Source organism: Papaver somniferum, chromosome 2 (genome assembly GCF_003573695.1).
Source record: "Papaver somniferum cultivar HN1 chromosome 2, ASM357369v1, whole genome shotgun sequence".
NCBI classification, from domain to species: Eukaryota; Viridiplantae; Streptophyta; class Magnoliopsida; order Ranunculales; family Papaveraceae; genus Papaver; species Papaver somniferum.
The window spans coordinates 102,204,504-102,224,847 of NC_039359.1; the positions used below are offsets into that span (position 1 = coordinate 102,204,504).

The 20,344-nt window shown below is 40.7% G+C and overlaps 1 protein-coding gene across 1 annotated transcript in view; it reads left to right on the forward strand.

Annotated features, from left to right (window-relative positions):
* Positions 1-3,880: 3,880 nt before the first annotated feature.
* LOC113351693 (transcription factor MYB113-like) overlaps positions 3,881-20,344 on the forward strand; it is a 57,846-nt gene continuing 41,382 nt past the window's right edge. Inside the window, exons 1-2 of the mRNA XM_026595633.1 lie at positions 3,881-4,019; positions 4,117-4,246. Of these exons, the coding sequence (XP_026451418.1) occupies positions 3,881-4,019; positions 4,117-4,246 (269 nt within the window). The remainder of the gene's footprint in view (positions 4,020-4,116; positions 4,247-20,344) is intronic.

Here is a 20,344-nt window from a genome sequence, read left to right on the forward strand (position 1 = left end):
TCACATCACTTGGTTGAAGAGAGTTGATACCAAACAGATTTGTTGTTCCTTTACTGTTTGGAATACGAACCAAAAGAATTGTTCCAAGTACGTGACTTATTCATAAGTTGGAGGTGTGGGAATACATACGGAACTAGGTGAACTATAGGTTTAGTTGCTTGGTCTCAACTATATGAAGTTGGTTAATTTTGTGTAGCGGTTTAATCCTGAGAGTATTCAATTCTGGACAAGGTCCTGGGGTTTTTCTGCATTTGCGGTTTCCTCGTTAGAAAAATCTTGTTGTGTAATTTACTTTTATTTCCTGCATTATAATTGTTTTATTATATTTAAAGTAAATTACACAAACTTTAATTCCTATTTACTTGATAAGAAAGCCTATTGTGTTTGGTTAAGTTCCAACCTTTTTACAAGTAAACATAATCCGTTGTTGTATTGTCTCGATCTCGTATCCATAGACGATCACACGAAGTGTGAACCGATTATTTGCACTGTCTCGACTCAGTCCATAGACAATCACTTTCGGAGAAAGGACTTATAGGTAGGAAAAATTTTAGCTTGAGGTATATGTGGTTACCCTCGCCTTTTCAGCATGATTTCCGATCTTATTTTTGTTAGTCAAATTTGTGACAAAGGCCATAAAGTTGTCTTCAATGCTAAAGGATATTATATTAAAGATAAGTCTGGAAAGTAATTTTTCATGGTATTCGTGGCATTATTCAGATTAATCTTTGTGACCAGGGTGGAGTCTATGCACTTTTGGCATGAGCGTTTTGGTCACATCAAATCGCTCTTGGCAAGATCATCAACAAAAAAACCTATGCGGGTAGTACCCAAAGTCAATATCAAGGTCGATGGTGCTTGTGGTGCTTGTCCAAAAGGTAAACAAGCTAGAACTCCAAGGATCAAGAACAAAAAGGAAAGAATTATTCCAAAAGTGACGAAGGAATTTTTCTAGGCTATGCCTATGATAGTCGTGGGTTTAGATTATACAGTCTTCGAACTAATGTCATATTGGTATCAAAAAATATTATTATTGATGACTTGAGCAACTTTCATCATGATAATCCTCCTGTTGAATTGCCTCCTGTGGAGACAATTGTGAAATTCAAAGAAGCAACAACATCAGTAGAAGTTGGACCAACGGTTGCTGATCTTGATGTGACTAGTGAAGAGGAGAAAATCCCTGATAAGGATGTTTCAACAGAACGTACCACTGCTCGACCAAAGTGGGTTCAAAAGGATCATGATACCAACAATATCATTGGGGGAACGGGCTCCACTCAAAAAATATGAGGGCAACTTCAAAATATATGCATCTTTGTATGCTACATATAGCAAGTTGAGCCTAAAAACATTGATGAAGCTCTGAATGACCTTGCCTGCGTTGATGATATGCATGTGATGAGTTAAATCAATTCAAGTGACAAGATTTCTGAAAGCTTTTCCCTTGCCCTAACAATGTAAATGTTGTAGGTACCAAATGGATATTCAAGAACAAGTCAGATAAATTCAGAATGGTGGTTCAGTATAAAGTAAGACTTATCCCTCAAGGTTATTCTCAGATTGAAGGGATTGATTTTAATGACACCTTCGCTCATGTTGCACACCTTGATTCCATACGATTTTTTATTACGTCATGCTTGTTTTTTGAAGATTAAGTTATATCAAATTAACGTAAAATCCGCATTTTTAAATAGGTGTCTGAAAGAAAAAGTTTATATTGCTCGGCCTAAAGGATTTGAAAGTCAAGAACATCGCGTTCATGTTTAAGCTCGATAAGACATTGTATGGATTAAAGCAACTACCTCGAGCTTGGTATAAATAGCTAACAATTTCTCTTCTTACAAATTTTTTTTCAAGAGATGGAGCTAATAAAACGTTGATCAAATGTGAAACTAACAAGCTAGATCAATTGGGCTGTGTAATTTTGTTTACAAAATCCTTACAAGTAGAGTCAATTTTATATATGATGGGCTAATTGATCTCTAGAAATCAATAAGTATAATTCTATTTTCTAATTAGAAAATCTCTTGTCCATGTATGTATATATAACGAGCCTACTATTCATCTCAAAATTCAATCCCGTAGTATAATTGTAATCGCTTTGTCAATTGGAGCATGCTTTTGAGAGTATTTATCGGTTGGTATGAAGATCTTTATCGGGACTGGTTCCATATTCGTACTCGCTTTTATAGAAATTGAAGGACGCACGGTACTCATTTTATTTTTTTTTACAATTGGTGTAATATATGGTAGTTTTTTTTGTTTTTTTTGATCGGTTAAAGAAAGAATTCATGGAAAAGAAAAGGTATTTAAGAGGGATACGTCAACCCAATAAATAGAAATGGAAAACAAAAAAGAAAAGAGAACCTAAAGTGAATTCGGCAATATAAGACAACAAGCAACAAGCTCAAGAAAGCCGAAATAAAGAGTCTCATAATATTATCACCATATTCGTCGTTAGATTTAACATCATTGTGTTTGATTCGTTCCAAAAGAATGTTTGTAGTTTAACGTTTCTAATGAGGCTTACTAAACTTTTCTTTTGATATCAAAGATCCTTGCATTTCGCTCTCTCCATATACACCACCATATTACAACCGCGATGTTATTTCATATTCGGCTAAGCCTTTCGTCTTCCCGATTAAACTTCCAAGACTTCACATTAATTTGTAGCGACATTTGAATTATATGTCCAACGAAAACGACATCCTTCAATAGTGTAATCTCAAATACTCAATTTCCTCCGACATTCATAAAATAAAGGCGAACTAGTTTCGTCATTTTCGTTATAAAAACAACATTCATAAAATACATGGTAGTTAGATTAACTATCGAATGTAGACGATGCATTTACTTGTAAAAAGAAATTTTGGAAACAAATATTTCAAGTTTTATTATCGTTTGGAGACAAGATGGCCGATTAAGGTTAATTATGAGCATATTGTACACAAAATTGGTTAAAAAGACCAAAATCAACAATTCCTGGGTGAAAATGACATTTAGATTTTGATACTGTTTAAATGGACAAAAATGTAAAAATAACCAGGATGTAAACAGTTTCATCCTACCCATTTTCAAATACTTTTTCTTATTTTTAATTTACATCAGGATGCATCCAGTTTCATCCTTACTATTTTTTAAGTTTAAGCCAGGATGAATCCAGTTTCATCCTTTCTATTTTTTTAGTGTCCATTTCACCCATACTAATTTTTACTCGTCCATTTGAACCATGTTTTAAAAATATTTGGACAAATGATCCATTTTCCGCATATTGTACTATTAATTGATGTTATAGAATCCACTAAATAAATTGCTCGAACAATATCAGTAGTTTGGTCTAGGGGTTTTCTTCATTTTCTTACTTATCATGAATAACTGAGTACTGAAGTTGGATCCTACATTCCTAACCAAAACTCAAATATCAAACGACAAATTACACCCAGTGAAACCTTCATTAGAGAATTCTTTCTATATCATATAAAGCAAAACAAAATACATGTGATTGTGGCTAAAAGATATGCACGTAAGTTTGTCTGCTATTTATTAGTATCCAAATTAGCCATGAAAAATTGAGCAAGTGTGAATGTGGCTAAAAGATATGCACGTAAGTTGCCTTCTACGAATTACCCAAATTAGCCATGAATTTTTTTCTAGAAACGCATTATAAATAGATTCTCATGCTCTACTTCATTATCATGCACCTTCAGACTCCATGCTTTAGAATTTTTTTCTAAACATGCATGCATAATTCTGTATATGTTGTTTCCAGTTACTTACTAGTGCGCTACTAGTAGCATTACTCTCTCAGCAAAATCTAATCACCGGTCAAAAAGAAAATTAAATGAAAACGCAGAACTACTTGATAAATCACAACAATATGGAGGGTACTTCAGCAACTTCATCATCCTTAAAAGGTCTGAGGGAAGGAGCTTGGTCTGAGGAAGACGATCTACTTCTAAGGAAATTTATTGAAAAGAATGGTCCAGGAAAATGGCGGCAAGTTCCTCTTAGAGCAGGTCTGTGCATGTAATTGACATATTTTGGATCATATTAGCTTAGTATACATCTATACAATTGGCATATTTCATACTTTTTGTTGATATGTTTCTGCAGGCCTAAATCGCTGTCGGAAAAGCTGTAGGCTGAGGTGGTTAAACTATCTACAACCAAATATCAAACGAGGAGCGTTTGAACCAGATGAAGTGGATCTCATCACCCGCATGCATAAGCTTCTTGGTAACAGGCAAGTAGTACTCTATTAAGAGCATGCAAAAGTCCACATTAACAGAAATTAAATATATATGTTAAAACCAAAACTATACTTAACTTTGAGTTTGTCTTCATGAACATTATAATTAGTGTCCGACTAGGCATATACATTTTTCTTTTGCTACCATAAAGCGCCTCTTGCGGACCATTTAGGACTACGTTGTGATTGGTGCTATACTAGCTAGCATCTAAGTTAAGAAATCATCATTGATCATGTTTTTTTTCTAAAGAACCTACAGTAGAGCTAGGAAACACTTGGGACTAATGAATCTTACGAGGATATAGGTATATAGCAATCATGGCGACTCATACACTACTTCTTTCCACCTGATCATGAATTATAGAAAATTTCTTTGAGAACGAAGCCAACAGGCGATGGTGAATTAGTCCTCCTCTTTTTCCTAAACATGCATATTGACAATGTTAATGATGTACTAGATAAGCTTTTTTTTTTTTTCTTTTGATCAAGTATACTTGATAAGCTCCAGTTGGCCAAAATTGGCAAATTTCGTATTTGCTTTTGCAAATTAAGGTTAATGATGGGAATATAAAATAGTTCGGGTATCTTTTAAAAAAACTAAGAAGCAATGAAGCAAGTGGAGTGGACTAATGTAGACTTATAGTTATGTACGTAGGGACTTTTTTCTTTAGGGAGTCATGGCAGGTCCAGCGGTCCACCCTATAACTTTAACTTTTTTGTTTAGGGAGTCACATACCAATAGACAAACTTCCAATAATAATTAGTAATTACATGGGTCAAATGAAAATTTCACCACATATTTACAACCAAAATAGAAATCTTACAAAACAAAAAACAAAAAAAAATAGAAATCCAATTAAGATTCAAGCTTAACTTTAGGTGGAATCAAATGCTAAAATATTGGGTTTAACTGCTAGTATATAGGTTTTATGGGACTCAAATTTTTACCGGTCTCTTTAATTTGAATATCATTATAACTTGGCTCGTCATTCTTTTTTGATTAGTTGGGTGATCGATTTCAAACTCAGTTTTTTTCCTGTCGGTTTTGTTTATCGGTCGAGTATACCTCTTTTTTTATGAATTCCTTACCATTAACTGATCGAACAAAAAACATTAGACAACGAGTTTTTATGTACGGACTACGGACTGAACGAGTGTAATAGTATCTATTTTGCTTTATAGCGGAAGAAATACTTGGCATTTTTAGGGGCCACTCAAAAGGAATTAGGGGCCAACAATAAAACAAAAAAGGTCACCTATATCTAAATTATCTTCACCCCTTATCTCCCATATTTCGTAATGACAAAATTACCCTTCAATATTCGGTAGTTTGAGTAGGATTCGGGTGATCAAAAAAACTTGACGATTTTTTTTTTTACTTTTGAGTTTTTGAGTTTTTTTTTCGAACTTTGGTACAACCATAATTGGTAGTAAAGTGTGTTACTCTAACTTCCGAATGTAGATTGCTCCCAAAATGAGATTTTGCCAAAATCCTTTAATTTTCGACTTTGATACAACCATAATCGGTAGTTAAGTGTGTGTTACTTTAACTTCCGAATGTATATTGGCCCCAAAATTATATTTTGCCAAAATCCTTCAATTTTCGAACTTTGGTACAACCATAATCGGTAGTAAATTGTGTTACTTTAATCTCCGAATATATTCAATATTCGAATTTTAGTACTACCATAATCGGTAGTAAATTTAACTTCCGAATGTATATTGGCCCCAAAATGGGATTTTGCCAAAATCATTTGATTTTCGAACTTTGGTACAACCATAATCGGTAGTAAAGTGTGTTACTTTAACCTCCAAATATATTCAATTTTCGAATTTGTGGTGCTACCATAATCGGTAGTAAATTGTGTTAGTTTAACTTCCGAATGTATATTGGCCCCAAAATGAGTTTTTGCCAAAATCCTTCAATTTTCGAATTCTTGTACTGCCATAATCGGTAGTAAATTATGTTCATTATCTATCGATTGTGTTTAATTTTAGTACAGAAAATTTGAAGCAGGAACACAATCGTTAGATAACAATCAATTTACCTACCGATTATGGTTGATGTTCTTCATTTCTAAAGAACATCAACCATAATCGGTAGATAAACTGATTGTTATCTACCGATTATGTTCCTGCTACTGCAAATCTTAGAAATTTTTCGATCAAATTTCTGATTTCAAACAATCAAATCATAATTTTGGATCACAATTACTATCATTTGTCTGTTTTGTTTGTTTAACTCATTTTTTTGTTTTTTGATGTTCTAAGTTAAAGGTTAATGAATTTTGGGTTTTAAGTTTAAACAATCGATCATCAAATTTGTTTGATCGATGATCTTGGGTTTCAATCAAAATTAAAATAATGAAAAAAGAATTCACTGGTAGAAAAAAGAAGAAAAAGAGGAATGATATGATTATGAAAATAAAGGATATATGTTTAGATTTAGTATAAAGATGAAGGAAAATATAGATAATTTCTATGTTTTTAAGATACTCCTTAACCCCTTCAATGAGCGGGAATAAAAGAGTGGCCTCTAATTCTCTTTGAATGGACCCTAAAAGTGCTTGGAAAAAATAGGGTAGTCAGACCACACTTTTTGGGCAGGCATTTAATGTAGTTGAATGCATCGATAAAAGCCTTGTATATCTATTTGTTTCCTTTGTGGAACCACTTGGAGGAGTGGACCATAGGAGATTTATCCAAAGTGTACCTTGATAATAAACTCAGTGACAAGTGATGTCTTCTGGAAATCCCATATCGTGGAGGAACTTCCGGAACAAACATGTTCTTTTCTGTATGTACATCGTTCATCATCCACCACGTGTACAGAAAGAGACACGTGGAAGGCATGCAAAACAAGATATCAAAACATGATAACAAGCATCTCATCAGAAGATGCCACCGGTCAGCAGATCTGACGGTCAGGGACAGAAGATCACAGAGGTATGATGGCTTAGAGGAGCACCAGATAATACCCCTTGGGTGTTAATACACCCAATCCCGAGGAAGATCCCATATCAACGGCTGAGAGGAAGTTTGACTGACACAAATGTGACCAGACAAAGAGACACTTGTCTGACACGAGCAGACATCCATCTACCCGCATTAAATATCAAAGAGATATACACGTGTCAATTAGCTCGTGGAAGAGGCGAGGATAACCCTTCGTATTCAAGCTTAGGACGCAGCATATGCCGAAGACCTCTGCGTAATGGGCACAAAGCACAAGAAGATAAGATTACAACGACACCTCAGAAGTGGTACCCACGTTCCAACCCTATAAATACCCCTCTCCACTAAGAGAGAAGGGGTCGACCGATCCAGAGAAAAGAGAGGAGAATATAGGAGAGAGAAATAGGAAGAGTAAGTGATCCCCCTACTTCCACAGACATATGGGTACTCTAAAGTCATTTGACTATCTTTATAATCATTCAATACATAGTGAAACACCAACCCCGTGGATGTAGGCCTTAGTGCCGAACCACGTAAATCTTTCTCTCATTTATATTTCAGCACTTTACATTCAGCATTGAACGTCATGTGCTTTACATTTATGTTTGATTCTCTGTTTACCCCTTTTATACGAACATTATTCATGATAATATTCGACTAGACAATGACAAGACCGAAGGCTTAGAGTCAATGAATCGATATAATCATCCCCTTTACATATACGATGTGCGATTTCAGAATTAGAATGTGTGCGATTTCAGATTTCAGAATGTGTGCGAATATTGTTTGTGAACACGTGGATGGCTTCGAGATTTATGTGTTCACAATCTGGCGCTAGAAACAAGACTTTGTCCCGGTAAAAGATTTATCTTATCCTGTGATTTCACATTAAACGCGCATTATGGTTGTGCCCTATTCTGGGTTCAGCGTGCTTTCAAAACCTTTTTTATTCTGGGTTCATGGTCTTCATTTTCACAAACACCATTTCAAAGCAGACAAATCCACGGCTATCTATCACAGATTTGCACGTGAGGCGTTTTTCTTTTAAAACTAAGACTTAATAATCCAGATTCATGACTTCTCGCTACGGATTTGCCTTTTCAAGAGTTTTCCTTTTCAAAAGTAGTCTGAAAACAAGGTCCATGATTGTTTATTAGAGGATTTGCATTGCGAAAACTAGACCGATGGAGTCTTTATGTTTCTCTTTTATTAAGGCCCTTGGGCAGCTCATTTCCTTTTATTCCACAAATTTTGCGGATACGAATGGCACTAACCCGATCCTCGTGAATATATTTGGTTCTCTTTATTTATTCCCCTATGCAGAAAAGGACTAAAAATGGAAAAGATACTAGAGGCAGGAAAAACCAAAGCCTCATCAAAAGAGACACCGAGGATTACCCCGGTCATGACCCGAAGCAAGCAGAAAGGAGACAAAGCTAAAACAGCTACTCAGAGGCAGGATGTTGCCGGAATCACCTCACATATGAACACTAACTCCATTGCAGCCGCGGCTCTCAAAGCAACAGCCACAAAGAATAACGCAACTGTTGCGGCCCTCCAGGCTACAGAAGCTAACAAGACTTTGGTTTCAAACCAAATCCATCAACAAAGAGAAGGGGTGGCAGAATCTGTGACACATCAGCCCGCACATCCACAAGTCTTCGGAATGCCGTCAACCAACGATCAGAATCAAACCATACCAGTGGTTTTAGTACCACGGGTGGAAGCTCAACCGAGGGGACCAAACTTGGAGATACCAACAATTGAAGCTGATCCTCTACCACCCTTAATACACACAGTAGACGAAGGGGGAACTATGGCCGTAGGGGTACAAGCCGGAACTCCCAATCAGGGATCAAACCAGTCCCACCAACTGATGGTAGAGCTCGAAGAATTTAAAAAGAGACAGCAGGTCTACGCAGATGTCGTAGCTCTTCTGGCCAGAGAGAACCAAGACTTGAAAGATAGGATTTCCCAAAGCACGAAGACTAGCCAACAACTGGACGAAGCAAATTCTAAGGCACCAGAGCCTAATCGAGACCGAAGAATCATCCTAGCAAACGCCTCTAGGGGAAGCAGTGCATCCGATCCGGAATATGCCGCCGAAGACTTAGACTATTATGACAGTGAAGTTCGAAGAAAGAAACGCTCAACTGAGCATGAGAACGTGGGACATTGCCGCGTAATGGAAGAGCTGCATGATGAAATGATGGCTGAGATCAGGCAGTTAAAAGCCAGAAAAGGCGGAGGAAGGCTTGAAGAGGTGATGAAATCTCGTGTTCCGAAGCCGCAGGGCCCTCACTTACAGCGCAGATAGGAAGAGGCTACGAAAGCAATTCGAATACCACTGCGAATTATACAAGATTGATGTCGTAGAGGTGTACGAGCACGAAGAGTGGATGGACGCACCTATCGTCTTCGATACTGAAGATATCGAAGAATATATGGACGACCATAACGATCCCTTGGTCCTCACACTACCAGTGGCCGGATGTAACCTCAAAAATATCCTCATCGATGGGGGAAGCTCAGTGAACGTTCTATTCTACGACGCCTTCAAACAGATGAAGCTCCATGATGAACAGCTGATGACCTCTTATTACACCATCTACGGGTTCAACGGAGCGCCCACAAAGCCATTGGGAGACATCGTGTTGCAGGTGAACGCCGGGCCCATGAAAGTATAAACACGATTCAGCGTGGTAGACGCCCCATCCCCCTATAATTCCATTATTGGACGAAAGTGGGTGCATAAACTCAAGGGAGTGGCAGCAACTTACTACCAATATCTCAGGTTCCCTACACCCTAGGGAGTAATGGAAATCAAGGGAGATCGGGTCTCTGCAAAAGAGTGCCAGGCCACTCAGGATCGTATCAACAACGAACAGGAAGAGCAGCGAAAAACCCGAAGGATCAAAAATAAAGAAGCTGCGAAAGAAAAGGCCATAGACCTGTTCCTCAAGGAAACCGCAGGGAAGGGATTGACAAAAGATGATAATGTCCTCAACACAGAGGCAAGTACTTCAGCAGCCAACGAAGGGCAGAAACATACCAAATAGCAATTAAAGAACGTCTCAGTCCTTGGGGACCCGAAGCCGGTGTTCACACCAGTGGATCCCGTAAAAGAAATCAACATAGGAACGGAAGAAAACCCGAAGATGATCAAAGTAGGGACCATAATGGACGAAGAAAGAGAAGATTCCTTAACCAAATTACTTAAAGAATACGCGGATGTATTCGCCTGGAAGTTAGGAGACATGTCGGGGATTGATCCAAAAATAATCCAACACGAGCTGCGCATCAAACCAGGCACGTCACCTTTCAGGCAGAAAATAATAAAAGTTGCACCAGAGTATCATAAGGTAGTAGAAAAAGAACTTCGGAAACTACTAGAAGCAGGCTTCATCAAGGAAGTCAAATACCCTACATGGATCTCCAACATGGTCGTCGTTCCTAAGAAAAATGGAGGGGTTAGGATATGCATCGACTTTACTAACCTCAACAAGGCATGTCCAAAAGACAGCTATCCCCTACCGAGCATAGATCAACTGGTTTAAGCAGTGGAAGGGTACGAAGAGCTGTCATTCATGGACGGATATTCTGGTTACAACCAAGTAGCCCTGGCAGAAGAAGATCAACTACACACAACATTCTACACCCCGCATGGCCTTTATTTATACACTAGAATGCCCTTTGGACTTCGAAACGCAGGGGCAACTTACCAGAGAATGGTCGATGCTATCTTCATGCCATGGATTGGTAGTACCCTAGAAGTCTACGTTGATGACATGCTCGTCAAAAGTAGGCTTCAAAGATCACCACCAGGACCTGAGAGATATTTTCGAAGCAATGAGGAAACATCACATGAAAGTAAATCCTGAAAAATGCACCTTCGGTGTCACCTCAGGGAAGTTCCTCGGATATCTGGTAACAAAAAGGGGTATTGAGGTAGACCCCGCGAAGATTCAGGCCACAGTGGAAATGTCATCTCCGAAGAATTTAAAAGAAGTGCAAAAGCTCAATGGGTCCTTAGCAGCCTTGGGCATATTTATTGCCCGATCCTCGGACAAATGCAAACATTTTTCCAATATTCTCAAAAAAGGGAGTAAGTTTGAATGGACCGCAGAATGCGAAGAAGCCTTCCAAAGAATCAAGGAATACCTGGCTTCAATTCAAATCCTGCAGAAGCCTAATCCTGATGAGGTTTTGGCATTGTACATAGCAGCGACAGAAGACGCAGTTAGCGCAGTGTTGGTCAAAACCAATACGAAGATAGAACAACCTATCTATTATGTCAGCAAGACCCTCAATTCTGCGGAAAGGAATTACACGAAGATCGAACAACTCATCCTGGCATTAGTATGGGCTACTCAAAAGCTGAGAACCTATTTCCTAACTCACTTCATCCGCGTCCCATGCAAAGCACCACTGGAGTCCTCAAAAGCGCGGAAAAGTAGGTAGAATAGCCAAGTGGAATACCCACCTGTACCAATTCAACATCATTCATGAAATTCAACATTCCCAAAAATCCCAAGTATTGGCGGATTTCTTAGCAGACCTCCCCCTGGACAACGATGAAGATATTAGGGGAATACCAGAAGCCGACGAGGAAAGCAAGGATCCAGTTGATGTCCTCGAACCCGCGAGTCAAAGACAATGGGAAGTCTTCGTTGATGGTTCCAAAAATAAGGAAGGGGCATAAATAGGCATTGTCATCACCACCCAAACTGTAGAAAGGATCGTACAGGCACTCAGGTTAGAATTCAAAGAGCATACTAACAACATCGTCGAATACGAGACAGTCGTACATGCCCTCCGCTTGATAATAGAGATGGACGTAACTGATGTAAGACTGACAAGTGATTCGCAGCTTGTCATACGGCAAATAGGGATCGAATACAATGTGTAAGACGACACCCTCTCAGCTTACATGGCCTTGGTCCAAACATTGGCATCACAAATTCCGAACATAAAGTTCCGGCACTTATGCAGAAGAGATCTCAGGCACGCGGATGCCCTAGCATATATATCATCCATGCTGAAGGACAAGAGTATCGAAGCTATCAAAATAACAAGGGTATACGAGCCTTCGATTTCATCACAATTTTCCTTTGCTACAAACCAAGATACAGTGGAAGAAAATATCGAAGATCAGGTGGGAGAAGACATCCGTAACGATTTTGACGAAGAAGATATCCTGTCAAGAGCAAATCAAGACGAAGATTTCAACAACGAAGATGATTGGAGAATGATGATCCATGCGTTTCTCAAGGATGGAACCTTACCCTCGGATCATAAACAAACCAGGAAAATACTCTCCAAAGTAGGAAGATTTGATCTTCGGGATGGGGTCTTGTACAAGAAATCTTTCCTCGGACCGTTACTACGTTGCTTATCCAGGAAAGAGGGGCATCGAATTCTAAACGACATCCATTATGGTGACGCAAGGAATCATAGCGGCATGACATCACTAGCCGACAAAGCAAAATTCAAGGATATTACTGGCCCACAATGATACAAGATGCTGCAAGAATGTCCCGACGATGTGAAGAATGTCAGCGTTTCGCCAAAAAGATACGCGCACCAGCAACAACGTTGAATTCTTTGGATAGTCCATGTCCATTTGTAAAATGGGGCATAGATATCGTTGGGCCTTTCATCGAAGGATCAGGAAAAAGACGATTTTTGATAGTAGCCACGGACTACTTCAGTAAATGGGTGGAAGCCAAAGCCTTAGCCAGGATCAGAGACGTGGACGTGTTTACTTTCATATTCCAAAACATTATTTGCAGGTTCGGCATACCAGCGGAAATCGTGTCCGATAATGGTAAACAATTACAGGGGAAAAACATAGACATGCTCTTCGACACTTTCAAAATAAGGAAAAACAAGTCCACCCCCATATACCCTCAAAGCAACGGACAAGCGGAAGCTACTAACAAAACCATCTCCCTTATCCTCAAAAAGCAATTAGACGAACACAAGGGGCGATGGTGTGAACAGCTACACAATGTATTATGGGCATACAGGACAACAAGAAGATCTGCCACTGGGGAGTCCCCATTTCTCCTCACTTATGGAGCTGAAGAAGTCATCCCAACAGATATCCTCATGCCAACCACAAAGAGCGAAGCATGGGAGAAAAATCTCACAACAGACATGATGTTAGAGAGACTGGACGACCTGGAAGAAAGGAGGGAAGCATCATTGAAAAGATGGAAAATTATCAACGGAGATTAGCGAGAGAGTACAACAAAAAGGTTAAGCTTTGAAATTTTGTAGAAGGGCAGTATGTGCTAAGAACAATTCTGCAGTATCAACGAGAGAAGAAATGGGGAAAGTTAGCACCTACATGGGGAGGACCTTTTATAATACACGACATTGCGGGAAACGGTTCCTACTATCTTCGCAATCTGAAAGGCGAGGTCCTCCGGCACCCTTGCAATGCTAAATGGCTCAAACCGTACTACCCATAGGAGCAGCGCAGCTTTGCATCTGCGTGAAGAATACCAGAAGAAGAAGGCAGCGTAACCGATTTACATGTTTCTATCTCTGGACGAGGAGTAGCAGGCCTCAACCTATCAATCAAACAAACTTTTTGGGAAATCTTCAAGCAAACGAAATGGTCAAAAGGCCCGCTGGGTGAACGCATGTACATTACATAATAAATTAATAATATTGGGGAAAGTAGTTAATCTACAATCTCTTAGGGCTCCCCTATCAGTGTCTATGAGTGTAAGACCAGGGGGAAGGCACCCAGCAGAAAGAGCTACCCAACCAATTTTAAGGAAGAGGGTCAACGGAATGGGTGCATGTAAACATTTCAAATAAGCATCCCATATCCTAGAACGCTGCCTCGGCCCCCACTGTTTGGGAATCCTCTGGCCCAGGATTCGCCAGCGGGGTGACAGGTCTCAAGACGATCACGAAGGTATTTACCTTCGGTGTCGCACCCAAACACTCTCAACTTTTTACAAAGCAAGTTATTTCTAGTTTAACACTTCACAATACTTAAAATAAAAATGAATTGATAACGCAGGTATGCCAAAAGGATGATCCATTTCATAAAGAGTTGATTACAAGTTCAGCAAATAAGATAAAGCAGGAAACACATCAAAAAAATATCCGAAATTATATAATCAACAAGGATCAACTTTATATGACTAATAAAAGAAATCTACTTAGACGATACAGCTCCATCAACAGGGTTGTCTCTGCGAGATGAAGGTACGCTACCACCTGAAGAAGACCCAGAAGAACCAGGCAAAGGCGCGGGAAGGGGACGACACGGATAATTCTTGACAAGACCATGTTCGACTTTAAGATCAAGTTCAATCTTATCTAGGACTTTGTTGGTCTCTCCAGCCAACTGACATCGAGCTTTATAAGTGATAACAGCGGTCCGCTGGTTGGCCTGAGACAGCAATGCAGATAGGCGTTCGGCCTCTTTGGAGGCAATCTCCGCTGCTTCCTCACGAGACGCGGCCAACCATTTGAAATAGTTGGCTTGTCCTTCCTGCTGCACTAAGGCAGATTGAGTTTTTTTAAGCTCATCATTTGCTGCGTGAAGCTGTCCCTCGAGTGCTGAAAACAAGAAATACCAAGGGGTTAAAACGAAGAAATAACAGAATCACACTCGATAAAACGAGGTTATACCTTCGACATTAGACGAAGCCTCTTCATACTCATTAACAACTGCGTCCCGAGCCTCATCAAGAAAGTCATATTCGTCGGATAGTTTCTTATAATCCATTTGAAGGTTCGTAAGAGCAAATTGACTCATGTCTAAGTCTACCTGCTTCATTGAATCCAAGTGACGAAGATGGTTGACTTCGTCATTCATCTCCCCCATCCTTTTATGGAGTCGATACACATTCACTTCAAGATCTCTTTCAGATTCCACTTGGCAAGCAACATCAGCTCGAGACGCTGCTAGGGATTTACTAAGAGCACCAACCTCAGCCCTAGCATTATCTCTTTCCTCGGAAATATGCAGCATACTATCCCTAACCCCGGGGCCTAAGAAAGAACGAGCCTGTTGTAACTCTCCTTCCAAAAAGCGCACTCTAGCCTCTAAGTCCGAAGCATGTCCTCGAGCATCACGCAGGTTTTCACGCGTCCATAGCAGCGTATCATTAAACAGACGACGGTCATGATTGTACTTATTCTGCATATCAACCATCAGTGTTCGCTTTTCACGCCACTCAGCTGCTAAGGCGTTGTGCTCATCATCACGAGCATTCCACTTTACGGCTTCTCTTTTCAACTTACTCACCAACTCTGCAATGCGGGATTTCTGTCGTTCCCTTTCTTTCCGAAGACATATGAGCTCGGGGACTCCACCCACTGAAGATAGGGTGGGGAGACTGAGACAGAACACCAAAGTACAAATAGGGAATCACGAGGAGTAAAAGACCAATAAAAAACACGAACCTGTGAGGGACGATACATTTCTGCGAGCTTGCTCCAATTCGTTGCGGACTATAGCAAGTTCCGAACGAAGACTCTCCTCGGCATTACCCAGACGCTCCTTTTCCTTCAGGCGACCCTTCAGTTTACTTATTTCCATCTCGGCCGCAGATAGTTCTTCTTCTCTATGACGAAGCTTAGCCTCCAACTTTAAAGACTTTGCTTTGAAGAATTGGTATAGAACATGGTTACAATGTTCGCTCATCATCATCTATGTCACAAACGAAAAACATTATTATACCCAAGGGATCGGATATCGCGAAGATTACAATGTTCGTATATCATGAGGGAATCAGTACAAGGATTTACCTCTAAGACACGCTGCTGGGGAAAACCGTATTGGTACCCATCAGCTATGGCCATCATATCAGCAACAGAGGAGGGAGGGTCAACCACTAGGTTAGCTTCTGAAGCTCTCAGATTCTTCTCCCACATCTCAGCAACGCGGACTTCAGAAGACACTTGCATCATCTGACGAGTATAAGCGTCAGAATTCTTCTCACCAGGGACCACTGGGGCAGGGTTGGGGACGAACATCAGATTTTTCTTCTTAAGCCAAGACAAAATGGCATCTTCGCCTTCAGGCATTAGCGATTAAGGGAAATCCTCTGAAGGAGATTCAACCGCAGACTTCCCTTTGGTTGTTCTCCCCTCTCTCGCGCAAGTCTCGACATCACCAGCCTCGGTATGACCACCGGCGTTTTCAGCCTGCTGACCGGTGGCATCTTCTTTACCAATATCCCCAAGCACATCCCAATCATCATTTGGGGAAAGCAATGAGAAGTCTTCGGCAAGACCCATGGCAGCATTCACATCAAAGGATTCCCCCGCGGAATATGTCCTACCAAAAGAAAATTCAGGGGAAATAACGGGCAGAGTACCCACACCAACAATATTATCGCCAACAGGGGCAGATCCACCCACGCCAGTACCACCAATAGTAATATTACCCTCAGACTCACCATCACCACCCGCGGAAATTTCTTCTTCACCATCACCACCCGCGGCAACTTCTTCTTCACCATTACCACCTTCGTCATCAGGGTGAGAAGTATCGGTACGCTCTTCTCCATCGGACATTTCTTCATCCTCGGCATACCCTTCGTTTACAGGACTCGTAACCTCCTCATAAACCTCAGCCTCACCGGTAACCACAGTAGAAAATTGTTTGGGTCCAAGTTTCTTCTTCTTCAACACCTACAAACCAGTACACATCCCCACAAAGGCTCATTTTTTTCCCTCACTTCAAAAATGAAAATTATTTCAAGCAAGGAAAAAGGGGCAAATAGAATAGAGAATATAAGAAGAAACTATACCTTGGCAGCAGCAGCACTCTTCGGTGGATGGGTAGCACCAGAACCCTCCTCCTCATCTCCATCAACGACATCAAGAGCGTAAGGAAAATTCATGCCCGCGAAATTCGTACGCCAAGGACATAAATCTCCATAACGAGCAGGAGGAGTTTCACGAGGCTTGCTGTTTTCAGAAGGACGCCAACCGCGCGGACCAGGAATCCAACCATAAGCCCAAGGACCAACTACCTCAATAACAGTAGCATGCCATTCAAAATCATGGTCACGCTTAATCCTTTCATGAGCAGGAAAGAGTTTACGTTTAGCAGATCCCTCAGTACCAGGAACATATTTCATCTTGGCATCACTCACCTCACTCAAAAGACGAATTTCACCACGAGGAGCAGCAGTGTTACGAAGACTAACACTCCACGGCTTACGGTTTTGACTGTTGACATAATCTCCAAAGGAACTGTTAAAATTCGGAGGAGTGTACCACTCTCTCTCAGCAGGATTTGGAACATAGCAGGTCATCATAGTCTCTCCCTTGCTTCGCAGGTAACATTCCTTCAGTACACGAAGATAATTCCCAGATAGTTGTGACACGGAACGATTATGAGTGTTTGTGGAAGAGCCTTAGCGACTAGCCAACACGTCATAATAAAAGGAGTCACCCGACTTATATAGGGGCAACATGAGACCCGCCTCGAAGGCTCCAACCGTAGTCAATAGATGAAACTCGTCAAACTGATACTTAGCAAGGAGCTCGTAAGTGATATCATCGTCAGGGCATAGAAGCAAACCTCAAAAGATTGAAGCTCATGTTTTTCCTTGAACATATCAAGATCAATATGCTTGAAAGTGACCTTCTTCTTACCAACTGAAATGCTGCGTATCACGGGGACAGTTTCTTCTTCGTCTGCGGAATCAGAAGTAGGACTCAATTCCGAAGCTTTCCTTTTAGAAGGAAGATTTTTAGACGGATCATCTCTCGACATAGTACCCTTGGAGTACTTCCCTTTGAAATAAATCGTGGGAGGAGGCGGCAAAGATTTCTGCGGAGGCACTGAAGGAGGAGCCATAGAACGAAGGGGAGGAACATCCAATGTTTCATTACGAGGAGGAGGAGCCCGCGTACTCCTAAAGTCATCACGAGGGGGAGCCTGCGTACTCCTAGAATCTTCACGAGGACGAGAAGGGGCACGGTTAACATCATACCTAGACCCAGAAGGACCCTTCGGCACATCCCCTTTCTTAGTAGGCACAACCTTCGCACCAGAGGAATATGAAACCCTATGACCCCGAGGATCCGATTGTGAAGACTTGTAAGGACCGTCCCCGAGTGGAGATCTGTCAGAATCTCGACGCGGAGGGGATCTTGGCGAACTAGACGGCGGGGTTTGGTAAGGAGCCCGCGGACGATCAGACATATCTACAAGGAAACACAAAAACAGTTTAGAGAAGAATACGAGGAGATCACTAAAGATCAAAAAACCCATATTTGATGGTTCGTCCGGATAAACATTAAAAACCCTAAGAACTAAAAATAACCAGAAATACTTCATCAAACTCCAGGGATAATACTTAGATACAGACTCACAGACTTTGTAACAAAGAACAGGGGCAAGCATATATGCTTCGACATGTGTGTTCTTCATCACAAAGCCAAGAATACAGCAGCAGGAAACAAACGGGTAGATACATAGATAAATCAATGATGAGAAGCTAATGGAAAACCCCATACCTGTATAGAAGAGGACGACAAGCACCAACCACAGTCGAAGAAAGGAGGATCAGAGATATCAAAAGCTAGTTGTCTGCGATACAGGGGTAACAACAGTCGAGAGCGAAAGAGACAGAAAATTGAATGTTGTTATCTTCCTCACAAGAATGACGATAATAAATGACTAAAGAACAAGAAGAGGATGAACACTGACAAGAAGAGGATAAAAGTTTTTTTTTCACATTCTCTTTCCTATTTATAAAGCTAGAGAAGACAATAACTGTCCCTCGTACCAAGGAGCAGTTATGGGGAAAGGTAATGCAAAGTGGGAAACGTGCTCGTATTTATAGGGGAAGTTATTTCAGGAGAGATAAAACGTGTAGGACGACCTTTCTTCTTCTAAATTGCAAAATGCGCCCAAGTCAGAAGAAGAGGGGCAAATTGTATGTACACCGTTCATCATCCACCACGTGTACAGAAAGAGACACGTGGAAGGCATGCAAAACAAGATATCAAAACATGATAACAAGCATCTCATCAGAAGATGCCACCGGTCAGCAGATCTGACGGTCAGGGACTGATGAGTGCCAAATAATGTATATATTTATCCCTTTTTGTTGGCATTTTAACTCATCTTTTATGCATTAATTCTACATTTTATCCCATATTCTGTATTTTCATTGTTTTCAAGAATAAATATTTTTATTAATTAATTTTGCATTTTTAGGTAATAAATAAAGTTCGGATGAGTCGCGGAGCGAAAAGAGCAGAAAAGTAGTGAAAAGCCGGGAGAAATTACGCAAGGAAGCCGCGAAGAATGGTGCGCACAACCTCATTTTCTACACACAAAAGCGCCTCCGTTCTCAGCCGTCAGATCAGTTCCCAGAAGCATCCGATGGTCGCTCCTTCATAGAGCATCAAAATCTGAAGTCTCTGCCAAGCACCACAGCGCTGAAATTCCAAGCCTTCAGATTAGATGGTAGTTGAATCCAACGGTCGCTCCCTTGTTGTTCATCAACGTTTGATATCTCCGCCTTACACTACAACACCTAACCCCATCTAGAGCCGTTAACTTCGTTGTATCAAAAAATCTGACGGTCTCTACAATCTTCACTTCACATCACCGTCCGATCTATCTACCAGCTTCGCATCCAGTGACTCAGCGTCACAGAACATCAAGATTGGATGAAGCCGCCTCACACCCTAGCGACCGAACCCATCCACCTAACCAAACACCCTTCTCTCCCAAACCATCGAACCCTTTCTTCTCCGCCATTACCCTGCTGCAGAACCACCTTCTTCACCTGCCGCACCACCATCATCACCACCTCTCCCTGACGCCCCCAAATCACTCCACTAATTTCTCCCCAACTCTATTCTACCTAAACCCATCACGTACCATCTCTTTAATCATCATTTACAACCTCAATTTCTCATCTCTCTGCCTGAAACCCTAGGTGAGAAATTGGTGATATAAATGATGATTAAAGCATCAATTGGAGCTCGAGAGGAACGAGAAGAAGCAGGAGAAGATTGGGTCGACGAGATGGAGCGAATATCTCATCAACAGTAGGTAAATCAATTTCACCAAACCCTAGTTCTACTGATTTTGGGGGAAAATTGGGGGAAAACCTAATTATGTGTAATGGGTAT